Source organism: Hyperoodon ampullatus, assembly GCF_949752795.1.
Source record: "Hyperoodon ampullatus genome assembly, chromosome: 19".
In the NCBI taxonomy this organism is placed as follows: Eukaryota; Metazoa; Chordata; class Mammalia; order Artiodactyla; family Ziphiidae; genus Hyperoodon; species Hyperoodon ampullatus.
Window position 1 is genome coordinate 40,099,756 of NC_136932.1, and position 14,808 is coordinate 40,114,563.

Genomic DNA, 14,808 nt, shown 5'->3' on the forward strand with positions numbered 1-14,808 from the left:
GAGGGATCCTGCTTTTTCTTCTTTCTTTATTTTCCAGTGCCCTTCCTTACCCCATGTATTAATCAGTAGGTACCAGTAACTTTAAAATGTTAAGTGGAAAATTTGCCTAATTTATTTAACAATTGGAATTGGACAATAAAAATACCAAGACAAGTAAATAGCACAGAGAACCCATTTCCTTTATGATTTCAAATGGTAAATATGAAATAACTGCACGTTTCCTCCTTCCAGTGGATTCTCCATCCTTGTCTTTCGCCGAAGGTTAGCACATGTTCAGATGACCAGATGTCATTCTTTGCTTTGACCTAAAGATCCTAGATGTTTGCTCCTCAACATGACTCCTTACCTTTAATGACATGGAACTCAAAGCAGCTGTCATTTCCTTCTTTTGCCATGGATTGCATCGATGCTGTTAGATCTGTAGTGAAGCTAGTCTGAAGATGTCATGGGAATGAGCAAATAGTGGTTTTAGTTAATTGTTTATTATCAAAGGAGTTGTAGAGGACTTTGAAAAGCACATGGAAGAAATTAATGAGCCCTAATTCTATTTCTCATAGACAAATCATTGGTGCATTTTTCCAGTGTTTTTTCTGTGTGTTATAAAATTATAATCTCAATTAAATTGAGTAATAGGTTGTGGGGGGAAGACCTTCAGAGATAATCTCAGATCATGGTTAAAATTTTAGTAAATCATCATTATCTGGGGGTGGCTCGTTGTAGGGAACTGAGACCTCTGCTGACCTAGGTAATCAGGCAGAGGTGTTAGTACTGATAAGTATCCCCTGGAGCGATTAGGGTCATAGCTTTGTGGCTAGGTTGCTGTTGGGGAAAAGGAGGAGGTCAGGGGTTTGGACTCCTGAATTTCCCTCTCCTTGCTTGAACCAAAAGACCCTCTGGGTTTGGTCAGAATAGGTGTTTATATAATTAGCTGTGGCCAAATTATAGAGCCCCTAAAGTAAAAACGTGTCCCAATCCCTGCCATACCACAATCAAATTAATCTAAAAACCAGATAATCTCCCAGTCATTGAGAGTTCATACAGAATGTATGATTCTGTATCCTTTCTATATGAAAGGATATCCATTTCTATATCCATTCTATATGATTTCAGTATAATGGTAATGAATCATCTTGAAATTGGGAGAGTAGTTCAGGCTGGCATGGCTGTCCTAATCAGGGTGCCCTTTAGATTTTGCTCATAACACTTGAGAGAGACAGAAGCTAGCAAGATTGGTAGTGGGTTCATTTGTGGGGTAAATAGCCCAAATAATCCAATATTCAACAATTCTGTAAGTGGATTGACATTCTGTCAGTTATACAAAGGAACTTAGAAGCTTTCTTTTGGGAAATTTGCCTTATGTGATTCTCCATATACGTGCTGTTTCACTTTACATGACTCATTCACAATGTGTGTATTAAGTCTAGGAGAAGTGTCTTTTTTGAAAAATTAGAATTTCCTAGAATATATTAGATCTTTGGAAGAAGGTTGACCACTTGTTTCATTATAGAAATGTGTAGCTGCAATACTAATTTATTCTTGTAACTTAATTTATGGATAAAAGTTATTACTTGTTAACTAGTATTTTTCTTTCCAGTTTCTCTTCAGCAACGGGTAGCAGAATTGGAAAAAATTAATGCAGAATTTTTACGTGCAAAGCAGCAGCTTGAGCAAGAATTTAATCAAAAGAGAGCAAAATTTAAAGAGTTGTATTTGGCTAAAGAGGGTAAGTTTATAAGTCTTCCCCTAACCCCCATACTAAGACTGCCTTAAAATGTCAAGTTTCTTGGTAGTACAATGTTAATTTTATCATTGAATAAATCTTGATTTTATTTCTACTTGCATAGTATAATAGAAACCTATTTAGAGGCTAGGGTTAATAATGAAATTGAAAAACAAGTTGAATAATGCATTATTCAGATATTCCTTTGTCTTTTGCCCTTGATGATATTTAAGATGGTAGGCTAGATAGTCCTGGGACACAGGACTTTCAGTCCCCTTAGCACTTGGGAGATAGCCCCGGGCAAATCAGGACTGTTGGCATTCTAATAACAGCCTTAGCCGTGTTATAGTAAAACTGACATTTCATGTAATTTATTCAACAAATGTTAATTATCAGTTAATATGTTTAATACCCACTATGAGGTGGGCATTGTGCCTAGGTGCTGGGTATACAGAAGAGGCAAGATTCATGTGGCTCTTTTACTCATAGAAGTTGAACTCTACTGAGGAAAACAGATTAAGTAATAGTGAGTTGTTTAAAAAAAAGCAAAGTGTATAAGGCAAACGTATGAGAGCATATCACGAGGGAGATCTACTCTGAAGGATGAGGGAAAGGGTTTACATTTTGGGTATTGACATAGGAAAGTATAGATATGATTTCCACAGCCCTCTAGACCAGTGAGTGATTCTCAAAGTGTGATTGTGGAATTGCAGCATCAACGTTATTATCTCCTGGGAAACTTGTTAGAAATGCAAAATTTTGGATCCTACCCCAGACTTATTGAGCCAGACACTCTGGGATTAGGGTCTAGCAGTCAGTGTTTTAAGAAGCTCACCAGGTAATTCAGATGCACACCAAATTTTGGGAACCACTGCTCTAGTATAGACCAGCAGCTCTCAAACTTTAAAGTGGATGAAAATCACCTGGAGAACTTGTTGGAACACGGTATGTTGGGCTGGAGCCTGAGAATTTGCATTTTTAATAAACTTGTAGGCGATTGCAGTATGGTCAGTCCAAGGGCCACAGTTTGAGAACCACTACTCTCGACCAGTGATCCTTCAACTTTTAAGTTTATATACTCGTAAAATGATTATAAACATCCCTCACACCTTAAAAAATTTTAAATTTTAAACGTAAAAATTTCGAAGGATATAAATTCTATTGTATTGTTAATACAATTTAAATTAAAACTTCATACTTTTAAACATATCCAGTGGAATCAATCATAGTGATTTAATATCCACCACCATCCATTTAATAAAAAATACATGAATAGGGCTTCCCTGGTGGCGCAGTGGTTGAGAGTCCGCCTGCCGATGCAGGCAACACGGGTTTGTGCCCCAGTCTGGGAAGATCCCACATGCCGCGGAGTGGCTGGGCCTGTGAGCCATGGCCGCTGAGCCTGCGCGTCCGGAGCCTGTGCTCCACAATGGGAGAGGCCACAGCAGTGAGAGGCCCGTGTACCGCAAAAACAAACAAACAAACAAACATGAATAAATTCTTCAGGAATTTTACATTTTTCTCCTTGTGTTAGGTGTTTTTTTTTTAACATCTCCCTCAGAATTTTTTTCTAAAAAGTGTTTTTTAGCACACAGACCTGAGTGTGCATCAGAATTTTACCTATAGGATTTGTTAAAACAAAGATTGCTGGGCTGCACCCCCAGAGTTTCTGATTCACTAGGTCTGTGGGATCCTAGAATTTGCATTTCTAGAAAGTTACCAGGTGATGCTGATATTGTTGGTTCAGGGGCCACACTTTGAGAACCACTGGCCTAAAGTAATATTTTGTGCTTGAAAGCCATTGAAAAAAATTGGTCAGACATCTCTGCAATAAAAATATGCATGTAAATTTCTTTTGTATTGAGATATCATTACAATTAAAGTACACAATTGATTACATAAATATTGTACACACTCAAAAATAATTATTAAGTTGTAAAAATTATTGGAAATGCAGGTCTTATGAGATATACTGGTTCTCCCTCCCAATTAAGTCGTTAACCTCTGGTGAATATTATTAATGTCTAGAAAAAAGGTATGTTTCAGTTTTTTTTTTTAATGGATATAAGTTGGGAGTTTCCTGGTGGCCTAGTGGTTAGGATTCTGGGCTTTCACAGCTATGGCCCAGGTTCAGTCCCTGGTCAGGGAACTGAGATTGCATAAGCCGCACGGTGTGGCAAAAAAAAAAAAAAAAAAGATATAAGTTAAGCCCTTGATCTCATAAATAAGTAGACGGAAATAGAAGTGTTTTTTTTTTTAAATAGCGACTTATTCTCTTAACTCTTTCTGAATTACGTGTTAAATCACATAGTGCTCTAGCTTCAAAAATATTTTTGTTCTATAGGCTGACAGCTCAAATAGATCTTCTTTCAGTTTTGTTGAAGTAGACTTTGCAATCCACGTGACCTGCCAAGAGATTTGTTACCCAGTTATTAGTCATTCACTTTTAAAAAATAAGTTTATTTATTCATTTATTTCTGGCTGTGTTGCGTCTTCGTTGCTGCACGGAGGCTTTCTCTAGTTGCAGCGAGCGGGGGCTACTCTTCATTGCGGTGTGCAGGCTTCTCATTGCGGTGGCTTCTCTTGTTGGGGAGAACGGGTTCTAGGTGCGTGGGCCTCAGTAGTTGTGGCATGTGGGCTCAGTAGTTGTGGCTTGCGGCCTCTAGAGCTCAGGCTCAGTAGTTGTGGCACACGGGCTTAGTTGCTCCGCGGCATGTGGGATCTTCCCGGACCAGGGCTTGAACCTGTGTCCCCTGCATTGGGAGGCGGATTCTTAACCACTGAGGCACCAGGGAAGCCCAGTCGTTCACTTTTTTCTTACTGACGTTGATATTTTAAATTGTTCCTCTGGTTTGATATCACAGAGAAGTTTTTACACAGTAAGGTAGTGAACCATAGTAAAACTCAGGATGGATGAATGCCTTTCATTTGTTAAGTAGGGAGAAGGGTGCTAAGAAAAGGAAGGTGGGCAAAGAGAATTTACACATAAATACCCCTCTGTTTTAGGAAAGATTATTTATGGAAGTTGAGGATCTAGAGTTTGATTCCTTTAAAACAACAGGTGCCTCTGAATCCCTTGGAAAGTCTTTACGTACCCCCTCGGGTACATGTACCACACTTTGAAGATCACTGTCCTGGAGTGGTGTTATTCAGACTATATGTTGTAACTCATTGATGGATAGCAAAATTGAGTGCGTTGTGACCAGCAAGTTTTAAAAAGAAATGCAGTGGAAAATAACAGAGCACATTATTTACTTGGTAAGGTTAATAAGTAAGTATAATTGAACAAAATTTTTTGTTTCAGTTACATATACACACGTATGTATAGAGTTGTGTGATAAAATATATTTTTTGCTGTGAATTGTGGTAAAAGCAGTTTGAAAGCCACTGTTCAATAGGATGGAAGATTCCTAGGCCTCACAGAATTCAGCCCGTGGCTTGGAAAGCTTTACTGACTGTAGTGTGGGATGGGATTCTGTTTTCTCGTGGGTTGCAGGAGGGCTGGCTGTTCCCTATTAATTTTGTTCCTTCATAGGATGACAAGGAGATGGGAAAGCTGGTGTTCCTGTCTAGGCATGGTGGCAGTCTGCAAGGCACTGTGGAGGTTGGGATGAAAGAAACATGGTTTTCATCTTCAAGAAAGTATAGTTGGCTTCCCTGGTGGTGTAGTGGTTGAGAGTCCACTTGCCGATGCAGGGGACACCGGTTCGTGCCCCGGTCCGGGAAGATCCCACATGCCGCGGAGCGGCTGGGCCCATGAGCCTTGGCGCATCCAGAGCCTGTGCTCCGCAACGGGAGAGGCCACAACAGTGAGAGGCCCGCGTGCCGCAAAAGAAAAAAAAAAAAAAGTATAGTCTACTGGGGTAGATAATACATTTTGCACACTATCATTGTTATTTGAATATATGTTGTTGTCCTGAGAAATGAGTTCTGTCCAGTTCTTCAATATGTTCATGTGAATTTGTTAACATCTCCCTTTTAAATTTTGTTTTAACCTTGAATTGATGAAATAATACTTTAAACTCTGTGCAATGGTATGTTCTTGTCAGGGTGAGTTTAATACATTTTAGAGTGTATGTATGAGGTCGTGGCAGTATTTCCTCTGATGACCGATTCAAACTCACTGTGATACTAGCTAGTGGCATTCTCTTTTCTCTTCACTTCTCACAACCAATAATTCTGATGCTTGTTCATCCTCTCTACACTTTTTTCTTTCAGTCTTTGCTTATCCAATAAATTCAGGTTTATCTTGTCCAAAGTTTGTTCATTTTGCTTTCTGTTTTTCTCTGTCCCCATCTGTTCCTTATCTTCTTTTTTAAATTATAAAATTGACTTTTCTGTAAAATTCTGAAGAATGAAAATTACTAAGAACCTCTCATTTCTGAAATACATTATCAATTGCAGTTTTATATCTCTGAGCAGCTTGTAATATGGGTTTGTTCAAAAACATGCCTGGTATGTTAAATTGCTTTGACTGCATCTAGACCCAATTAGTAATCTGTATGTGTATTATTGTATCTTTACTATCTGAAGTTCTCAATGAACTTAAACTGGCCATAAAGAACAGGTGAGGTAACTTATTACAAAATTTCAAAGGGAATACTGTGATCCTTTTTAAGAGTTTTTGGTGTCATTTCTAAAGAAATTGCACAGTGTGTAAAAGGTAATTTTTTTTTTTTTTTTTTTTTTTTGCGGTACGCGGGCCTCTCACTTTTGTGGCCTCTCCCGTTGCGGAGCACAGGCTCCGGACGCGCAGGCTCAGCGGCCATGGCTCACGGGCCTAGCCGCTCCGCAGCATGTGGGATCTTCCCAGACCGGGGCACGAACCCATGTCCCCTGCATCGGCAGGCGGATTCTCAACCACTGTACCACCAGGGAAGCCCGGTAAATGTTGATTTAGTTTATGGCTTGGCTGTTTGCCTATATCATAATAAAAAACAAATTGAAAGATGTCCTCTAAAGCAGCAGCTTATATTATTGCATGAAGTATAAATCTAGTCTTCTATGATTGTCACAGGTGATAACAGTGTAAGCCATGGTTTTGATGTGTTCAGTAGTCTTTATCTTTCAGCAAACCAGGTCACAGTAACCCCAGAAGTCCAAACATTGGTGTTTTTCCCAGTAAGAATAGCTTTTGCTTTGGCGTTGTAATAGCTGTGCTTTCATTTATTTGGAGAGTGGCTGAAATATAAGTGCAAATAGTAATGAGGAATGCTAATAAAAGGGATTATTACCTCTTGACTCCTCTTACTGTATGTTCCTGCCTTAGTACCCATTCTTTTCCCAGCTGTCTTCAACTGGGAATGTTATAAATATTTCTGAAAGTTTTGTTGCTTTTCTGTTGAACTTGAAAAAGGGTTTTAACTTTCAAAAAAAAGTTTTTGATTTAGCTTTCTGCTTTAACCAATTTCAGTACAAAGTTTGGCACTGCAACAGTGTTAGTGTTTTGGAAATCCTCAATCTTGGGCAATGAGTAAGAGCCTGTTACATGAGGGAGCAAACAAAAGGCCATAGAGTTCTCAATTTGAAGGAGAATAGTAGAAATAGAGCTTATGTTAGTCACCAGAAGACAGTGGAATTTTCTAGTGGTGTTCAAAAGGATTTTGTACATGGTTATTACATATATAAAGCTCTGACGCTAACTAACCAGAGCAATAGTTAAAAGCTAGGTTTAGGAAGATACTTATGTTTCAGATGCCTTAAGTTGGTACTTAGATATGGAAATAAAACTAGAGTATATTTAAAAAATTAAAAACCATTAGAAATCTTGGAAACAATAAGTAAATTGAAATAAGGTAAGTAGATGGTTTAAATGGTAGACACAGATTTTAAAAATTAGAAAATGGTATTGAGGAGTTCTCCTTCCCAGTGAGACAGAGAAATATGAAAGAGCAATTGACACAGAGGATGAGTTGAGTCTCCAACACACATCAAAAAGAATTTCAGGAGAAGATAATGGAGGGAGTAGTAGAGAATATTTGAGGAGATAATAACTGAGATTTTTTCAAGCATTAAGAAACAGAAGTGAGTCCTCAACATAAATACTGAGTACCAAGTAGGGTAAATAATAGTAAATTCATACTTTGACACATCTTAAACTGTGGAACCTCAAGAATGAAAAGAAAATATTGAAAGCTACCAGAGGGAAGTAATAATTATGCTGACAGGAGATACCACGTAAGCAGAATAGATGCCTGGAGATAATGAAATAAGATCTTCAGAGTGCAGAGAAAAAGCAGTTGTCAACCTAAAATTTTATGTACAGCTAAATTATTTAAGAGGGAGAGCAAATAAGATATTTCAGGCATACAAAAACTGAGAGCATTTATCTCCCACATAAATCACCGAAGAACTAGTAAAGATAACATTTACAAGAAAAGTAAACATAGAGGGAACATATAGGATATAAGAAACAGTACCAACCATAGAAACTAATAAATCTGACTATAAAAAACAAAACCAAAAAACTTGAGTTCGTTTTAATTTTTTAAAAGAAGAAAATAAAACAAACGAGGCAATAATAACAAAATTGGAACTTATGGCAAACAGCATTGCAGGGATATAGAAGGGTATTTCACAATGAATGAAACTGTCTACAAAAAGAATGTAATAATCATGAACTTGTCTGTACCTAACAAAATAGCCATGGCATGTCATAAAGAAACAAAAGGTGATAGAATTACAAGAAGTTGATAACTGCACACATATGAGATGTTTAACATTATATCAATTGCTAGATCAAGCAGTAGGTAGATATAACAACTTTGAGCAATGGAATTTTAAAAAGTTTGATCTCCTAGGAATGATGTACCCAAGAAACTGAAAATATACATCCTTTTATATTCATAAGGAACACTTAAAATATTGTGTATATCTCAAAGGAATACTCAACATATTTTAAAAATCAAGCTACTTACCATGTTTTGTTACCTATTGCAGTTAGAAGGGTTTTAAGCAACAATGTAAATGTTTTTTAAAGTTTGGAAGCTAAGAATGCATTCCTGTTGCTCATGAGTTCAAGAGGAAATCATAATGAAGATTGCAAAATACTTAGAATACAATGAATATACTTGTGGGATGCAGCTAAAACAATACTTTGAAAATAAGCTTATAACTTTAAAAATGTTTATTAAAACTAATTTATTAAAAGACATGAGAAATTGAAACTAAATGATATAAATGTTCAACTCCAGAAGCTAGAAAAAAGAGTGAACCCAAAGGAAATAGAAGAAATAAAATAATAATAGAAATCAATGAAGTAGAAAGCAAAGTTAAGAGTTAAGTTCAATAAAATCAAAAGCACATGTTTTGGATGAAAACTCTAATTTGAAAAGATACAAGTGTTCATAGCAGCACTATATTTTTAAAAATTAAAAAAAAATTTTAATTGAAGTATAGTTGATTTACAGTGTTACAGATACCACATGGTGTTTGTCTTTCTTATCTGACTTACTTCACTTAATATGATAACCCTGTTTATAATAGCCAAGACATGGAAACAACCCAAGTGCCCATTAACAGATGATTGGTTTAAGAAGATGTGATATATAGAGAGACACACACGTGTGTGTGCGCACAATGGAATACTATTCAGCCATAAAAAAGAATGAACTGTTGCCATTTGCAGCAACATAGATGGACCTAGAGAATATCATACTAAGTGAAGTAGGTTAGAGGAAGACAAATATATGATACCGCTTATGTAGAATCTAAAGAATAATACAAACAAATAACATACAAAACAGAAACAGATTCACAGACATAGAAAACACACTAAGATTACCAAAGAGGGAAGGGAGATGGGGAGGGATATATTAGGCATATGAGATTAACAGATAACAAACTACTATACATAAAATAGATAAACAATAAGAATTTACTATATAAAACAGGGAACTGTATTCAATATCTTATAATAACCTATAATGGAAAATAATATAAAAAATATGTAACTGAATCACTTTGCTGTATACCTGAGACTAACACAATATTGTAAATCAACTTAAAAAATAACACATCTTTTGGTTAAAAAAAACTAAAAAAACTAATAAAAAGACACAATTACTGGTACAGTAGAGATGTGAAAACATAAGAGTACTGTGCATGTATGTCTATGCCAAAAAAATTATAAATTTAGATGAATAATTTTCTAGGAAATATGAGTTACCAGAATTACCTTAAATAGACACTGAATAAACCATAACCATAAGAGAAACGGAATCAATAAACAGAATTCTTACTCACAAAAGTATGTCACAGGCATAAGTTTTATAGGCAAATTAAAAAAAATCTTCAAGGAAAATTTGTTCCTGTCTTTTATATACTATGTTAGTAACAAGAAAAAGCTAGAGAGCTATCCACTTCATTTTGTGGGATTAGTACAATGGAAGCAGTAATACTAGTGTACCAATAAACCAGTCTTGTTTATGACCATAGCCTTTAAAATCCTAAATAAAATTGACTTCAGGGACTTCCCTGGTGGTCCAGTGGTTAAGACACTGTGCTTTCAATGCAGGGGGCGCGGGTTCGATCCCTGGTCAGGGAACTAAGATCCCACATGCCACGCGGTGCAGTTAAAAAATTGTTTTTAAAAAATTGATTTCAGCAGAGTATTAAAACATAGTATATACCATGACCATACATACTAGGAGCACAAGGATAGTTTAACATTGCAACATCTATTGATGTAACTCACTGCATTAACAAGTGAAATGAGAAAAACCAGAAAGCACATTCAATAAAAGTTAATACACTTTAGTAATATGAGTTCATACTAGTTCCTAGCAAATGAGGAATTGAGGGGGCCTCTCTGTTTCTATTAGAAACTAATAGAATATATTATACTTCATGACAAAACAAGACAAGAAGGCCTATTGTCAGTACTTTAATTCATTTTAGTACTGTAGGTCCTCCTAGCCAATGCAATAAAATAAAAAGAAATTAGTTATAAAATTTGGGAAGTTAATGATAATTTTGTCTCTGTGGAGTCCATATGATTAACAACGTAGAGGAACCAAGAGAATCCACACTATTAGAACTGAGGAGAGTTATCAGCATTGTTGGAATGAAGATCAATATAGAAGAATCAATAATGTTTCTTCATATCAGTAACAACTAGAGAAGTAAAAGAAGAAAAAGCAACCCTGAAGTAAATAAAAGACAAAAAGAAAAAAAAATCATAATCCTTAGTTACTTGGGAATAAGTCTGAACAAAGGTGTGCAAAACTTTTATAGAGGAAAGTTACAAAACAGTGTTAAAGGACATAAAAGAAAGCCTGAATAAATGGAATGAGATACCATGTTCATATGTGGAAAGACTTAGTGTTGTAAAGATGCTAACTCTCACTTCAATCTATAAGTTCAGAGCAATTCCAGTGAAAATCTAGTTTTTTCCCTTATTGGATCTTCCAGACTGTCTTCAGATTTACAAGGAAGAACAGGCTCAAGAAGATGGTGACCCACTATAGGTAACTGCCAATTTATAGGAAATGCAAAGAAAAAGAACAAGTTCATCTATATTATAGGTATGCAGTTAGCAAATCCAGACTGTGCAAAGTTCTACGAGACAACCTAGTTTCCTCAACAAATAAAGTACAAGGAGAAAAGAGATGGAGGGGGAAACCTATAGATTAATAGAGACTTAAGATATATATCAACTAGCTGTAGTATATGGACATTTTTGGATTCTGATTCAAAGAGCTGAAGTGTTTTTTAAAAATTAGACAAGTGGAAATTTCAACAGTGGTTTGATGATATTCAGGTATTAATTTTTTTCAGGTGTGAAAATGGTCCTTATAAAGTGAAATAAGGCAGTCAGAAAAAGACAGTATGATTCCACTTATATGAGGTGCCTAGAAAAATTAAACTTAGAGAAAGAAAGTAGAATGTGGTTGCCAAGGGCTTAGAGGAGGGGGGAAATAGGGAGTTGCTGTTTAGCGGGTATAGTTTTAGCTTTGTAAGATGACAAGTTCTGGAGATTGGTTGCACAGCAAGGTGAATAACTTAACACCACTGAACTGTACACTTAAAAATGATTAAAATGGTAAATTCTGTGTTACATGTACTTTTTAAAAATGGTCTTTATCTTTTAGGGTTACATACTGAAATATTTATGCATAAATGATAAGTTTGCGAGGTCCATTTCTAGAATGGTAATATGAGGAGCTCCACAGACCCACTGCCCAGCAAAACTTGGGAAAATTATTTTAAAGAACAACCATTTAAAGTCTCTAGAAGTAGTCCTAAGGCATATAGCAAATGAAACATTTTTCCAAGAAAATCTGTTAAATCTTGGTAAAAGCAGAGTCTGGGACATTTGATCCATGAACCACTTCCTCCTTCTTCCCTCCCAGCCTGGTGTGATGGAAACACAGCCTGGTGTGATGCTGGGAACACAGGTCTCCCTCTCTCCTGAGTTCACAGTTGAGGACCATAGAACTCCCCCCACCCCAGCCCCTTGTTGTAGAGGATAAGTATCAGTTGAGTGTGGCCAAGAGATCTGGAGCTCTTTTCTTCCCTCTGGCCCCTACTCCTTAGGATGCAGGCTCTAACTTGGGTGCTGCATACTGAGAATATTGGGGCCCTGATAGCCTTTGCTCTAACTTGTTTGTTGGGTGGAGGTTCTGTGCTGGGAGAAGCAAGCCAAGGAGATCAGAGGCTACCACTTCATCTCCCACCACTCAGTGCCCTGTTCCTAAAGCAGATATATCACTCAGAAGAGCACCAGCAAGTAAGTATAGAGTTTAACAGGTAGATGTGGGTCAGGGAAAGAGATACTCAGAAGGGAGCCCTGCAAAAACTGTTGTCATCCCAGAGTGACTCTGCACATGTCCAAAGCTGTACCTTCTGAGGAGCAACATCAGAGGTTTCACACTGCAGGAGTTGGAGGAAGTGGGAGAGAAGAAATAGTCTTTACTAAAATCCAGTCAACCACCAAACACACAAACAGCAGACAACAGTAACAAGCTGGTAAGGGAGTGGGGCTGAACCAGTACTAGAATTATTGCAGTGTATTACCAAAAATGTTTTCAAACAAAAAATTAGGAGAAACTGTGGCCCATACAAAGGAAAAAAAAACATGCAGTGCGTGTGAGGGTGCCCAGATGTCAGATTTAACAGACAGAGACTTCAAGGAAGTCATAAGTACATTTAAAGAGCTGAAGAAAACTATGCTTAAAGAAGTAAAGTGTGACAGTGTTTCATCAAATGGAGAATATCAGTAAGGAGAAATTGTAACAAAGAACCCAATGGAATTTCTGGGGTTGAAAATTATAATAACTAAAATGAAAAATTCACTGTAGGATTTCAACAGTAGATTTGAACTGGCAGAAGAAAGAATTTATTAATTTAAAGATAGGTCAGTTAAGATTATCCAGTCTGAAGTACAGAAAGAAAAGAGAAAAATGAAGAGCATCGTAGAAATGTGGGACATCATTAAATATGTCAGTAAACACATAATGGGAGTGCTAGAAAGAGAAAAGAGAGGAAAAGAAAAAATAATTGAAGAGGAAATGGATGAAAAATTTCCAAATTTGATGAAAAGCAGTAAACTGCACATCTAAGAAGCTCATTGAACTCCAAGTAGGATAGAGATGTGCAAAGAGATCCACACAGAGACACATCATAAGATTAACAGCTGACTTCTCAGAAACAATGGAAGCAAGAAGGCAGTGGGATTACATTTAAAATGCTCAAAGCGGGGGAAAAAACTGTTAACCAAGAAGCCTATATATAGCAAAAGCATCTTTCTAACATGAAGATGAAATAAAGATATTCTCAGATTTAAAAAAAACCAAAAAACTGAGAGAATTTTTTTCTTAACAGACTGCCTTATAAAAAATACCAAAGGAGGGCTTCCCTGGTGGCGCAGTGGTTGAGAGTCCGCCTGCCGATGCAGGGGACACGGGTTCGTGCCCCGGTCTGGGAGGATCCCACATGCCGCGGAGCGGCTGGACCGTGAGCCATGGCCGTTGAGCCTGCGCGTCCGGAGCCTGTGCTCCGCAACGGGAGAGGCCACAACAGTGAGAGGCCCACATACCGCAAAAAAAAAAAAAAAAAAAAAAAAAAAAAAACCAAAGGAAGTTCTTCAGTTGAAAGCAAGTAATTATAGACAGTAATTTGAATTCACATGAGAAAAACAGAGTCCCCAGTAAAGGTAATTGTGTATTTTTTATATGTGTGTGTGTGTGTATATATATATATATATATATATATATATATATATATACACACACACACACACATACATATATATACACATAAAATACATATACACATATATTTATATTTGCTTTATTGAGCCCATAGCATATGGAAATTTAGTATATTTGCCAATATCAGCACAAAGGAGTTGGATGGGAGGAAAGCTATATTGGACTAAGGAAATGACACCAGATAGTAATCCCAACCCACAAGATCAAGTGAAGAAAGCCAGAAATGGTATATAAGAAGGGTGATATAACAGATGGTATAAATATATACTTGGTCTCCTTTCTTTTCTCAGATTTTTAAAGACAATTATATGAAGCAATAAGTATAGAAGTGTATCATTGGATGTATAACATATATAGGTGGCAGTGTATATAACAATAATAGCATAGACATGGAAAAAGGGAAGAGAGCTATAGAGGAGTAACATTTCTATGTTTCATGGGTATTAGGTTTATACAAATCTGAAGTAGATTCTGTTAAGATGTATATGGTAATAGGACTTCCCTGGTGGTCCAGTGGGTAAGACTCTGTGCTTCCAATGCATGGGGCCCGGGTTCGATCCCTGGTTAGGGAACTAGATCCCGCATGCCTGCTGCAGCTGAGAGTTTGCATGCCACCACTTAAAGGTCCGCATGCTGCAACTAAAGAAAAGATCTTGCATGCCACAATGAAGATCCCGTGTGCTGCAACTAATACCCGGCGCAGCCTAAATAAATAAATAAATATTTAAAAAAAATAGATGTAGATGGTAAGCCCTAGAGCAACCACTAAAGAAATAACACAAGAAAATATAATGAAACAATTTTGAAAGGAATTAATATGTTACATTAGAAATTATTCATTTAAGTCAAAAGAGAGCAGTGAAAGAAGAACAGGAG

The 14,808-nt window shown here is 36.8% G+C and overlaps 1 protein-coding gene across 4 annotated transcripts in view; it reads left to right on the top strand.

Annotated features, from left to right (window-relative positions):
• RABEP1 (rabaptin, RAB GTPase binding effector protein 1) overlaps positions 1 to 14,808 on the top strand; it is a gene marked incomplete at both ends in the record, with an annotated part of 104,895 nt that overhangs the window by 36,705 nt on the left and 53,382 nt on the right. For 3 of the 4 annotated variants that reach the window (XM_079725264.1, XM_079725265.1, XM_079725267.1), the window contains one exon: positions 1,595 to 1,723. The exons of the other annotated variant lie outside the window; for it this stretch is intronic. In XM_079725264.1, coding sequence (XP_079581390.1) covers positions 1,595 to 1,723 — 129 coding nt within the window. The remainder of the gene's footprint in view (positions 1 to 1,594; positions 1,724 to 14,808) is intronic. 4 annotated transcript variants of the gene reach the window in all.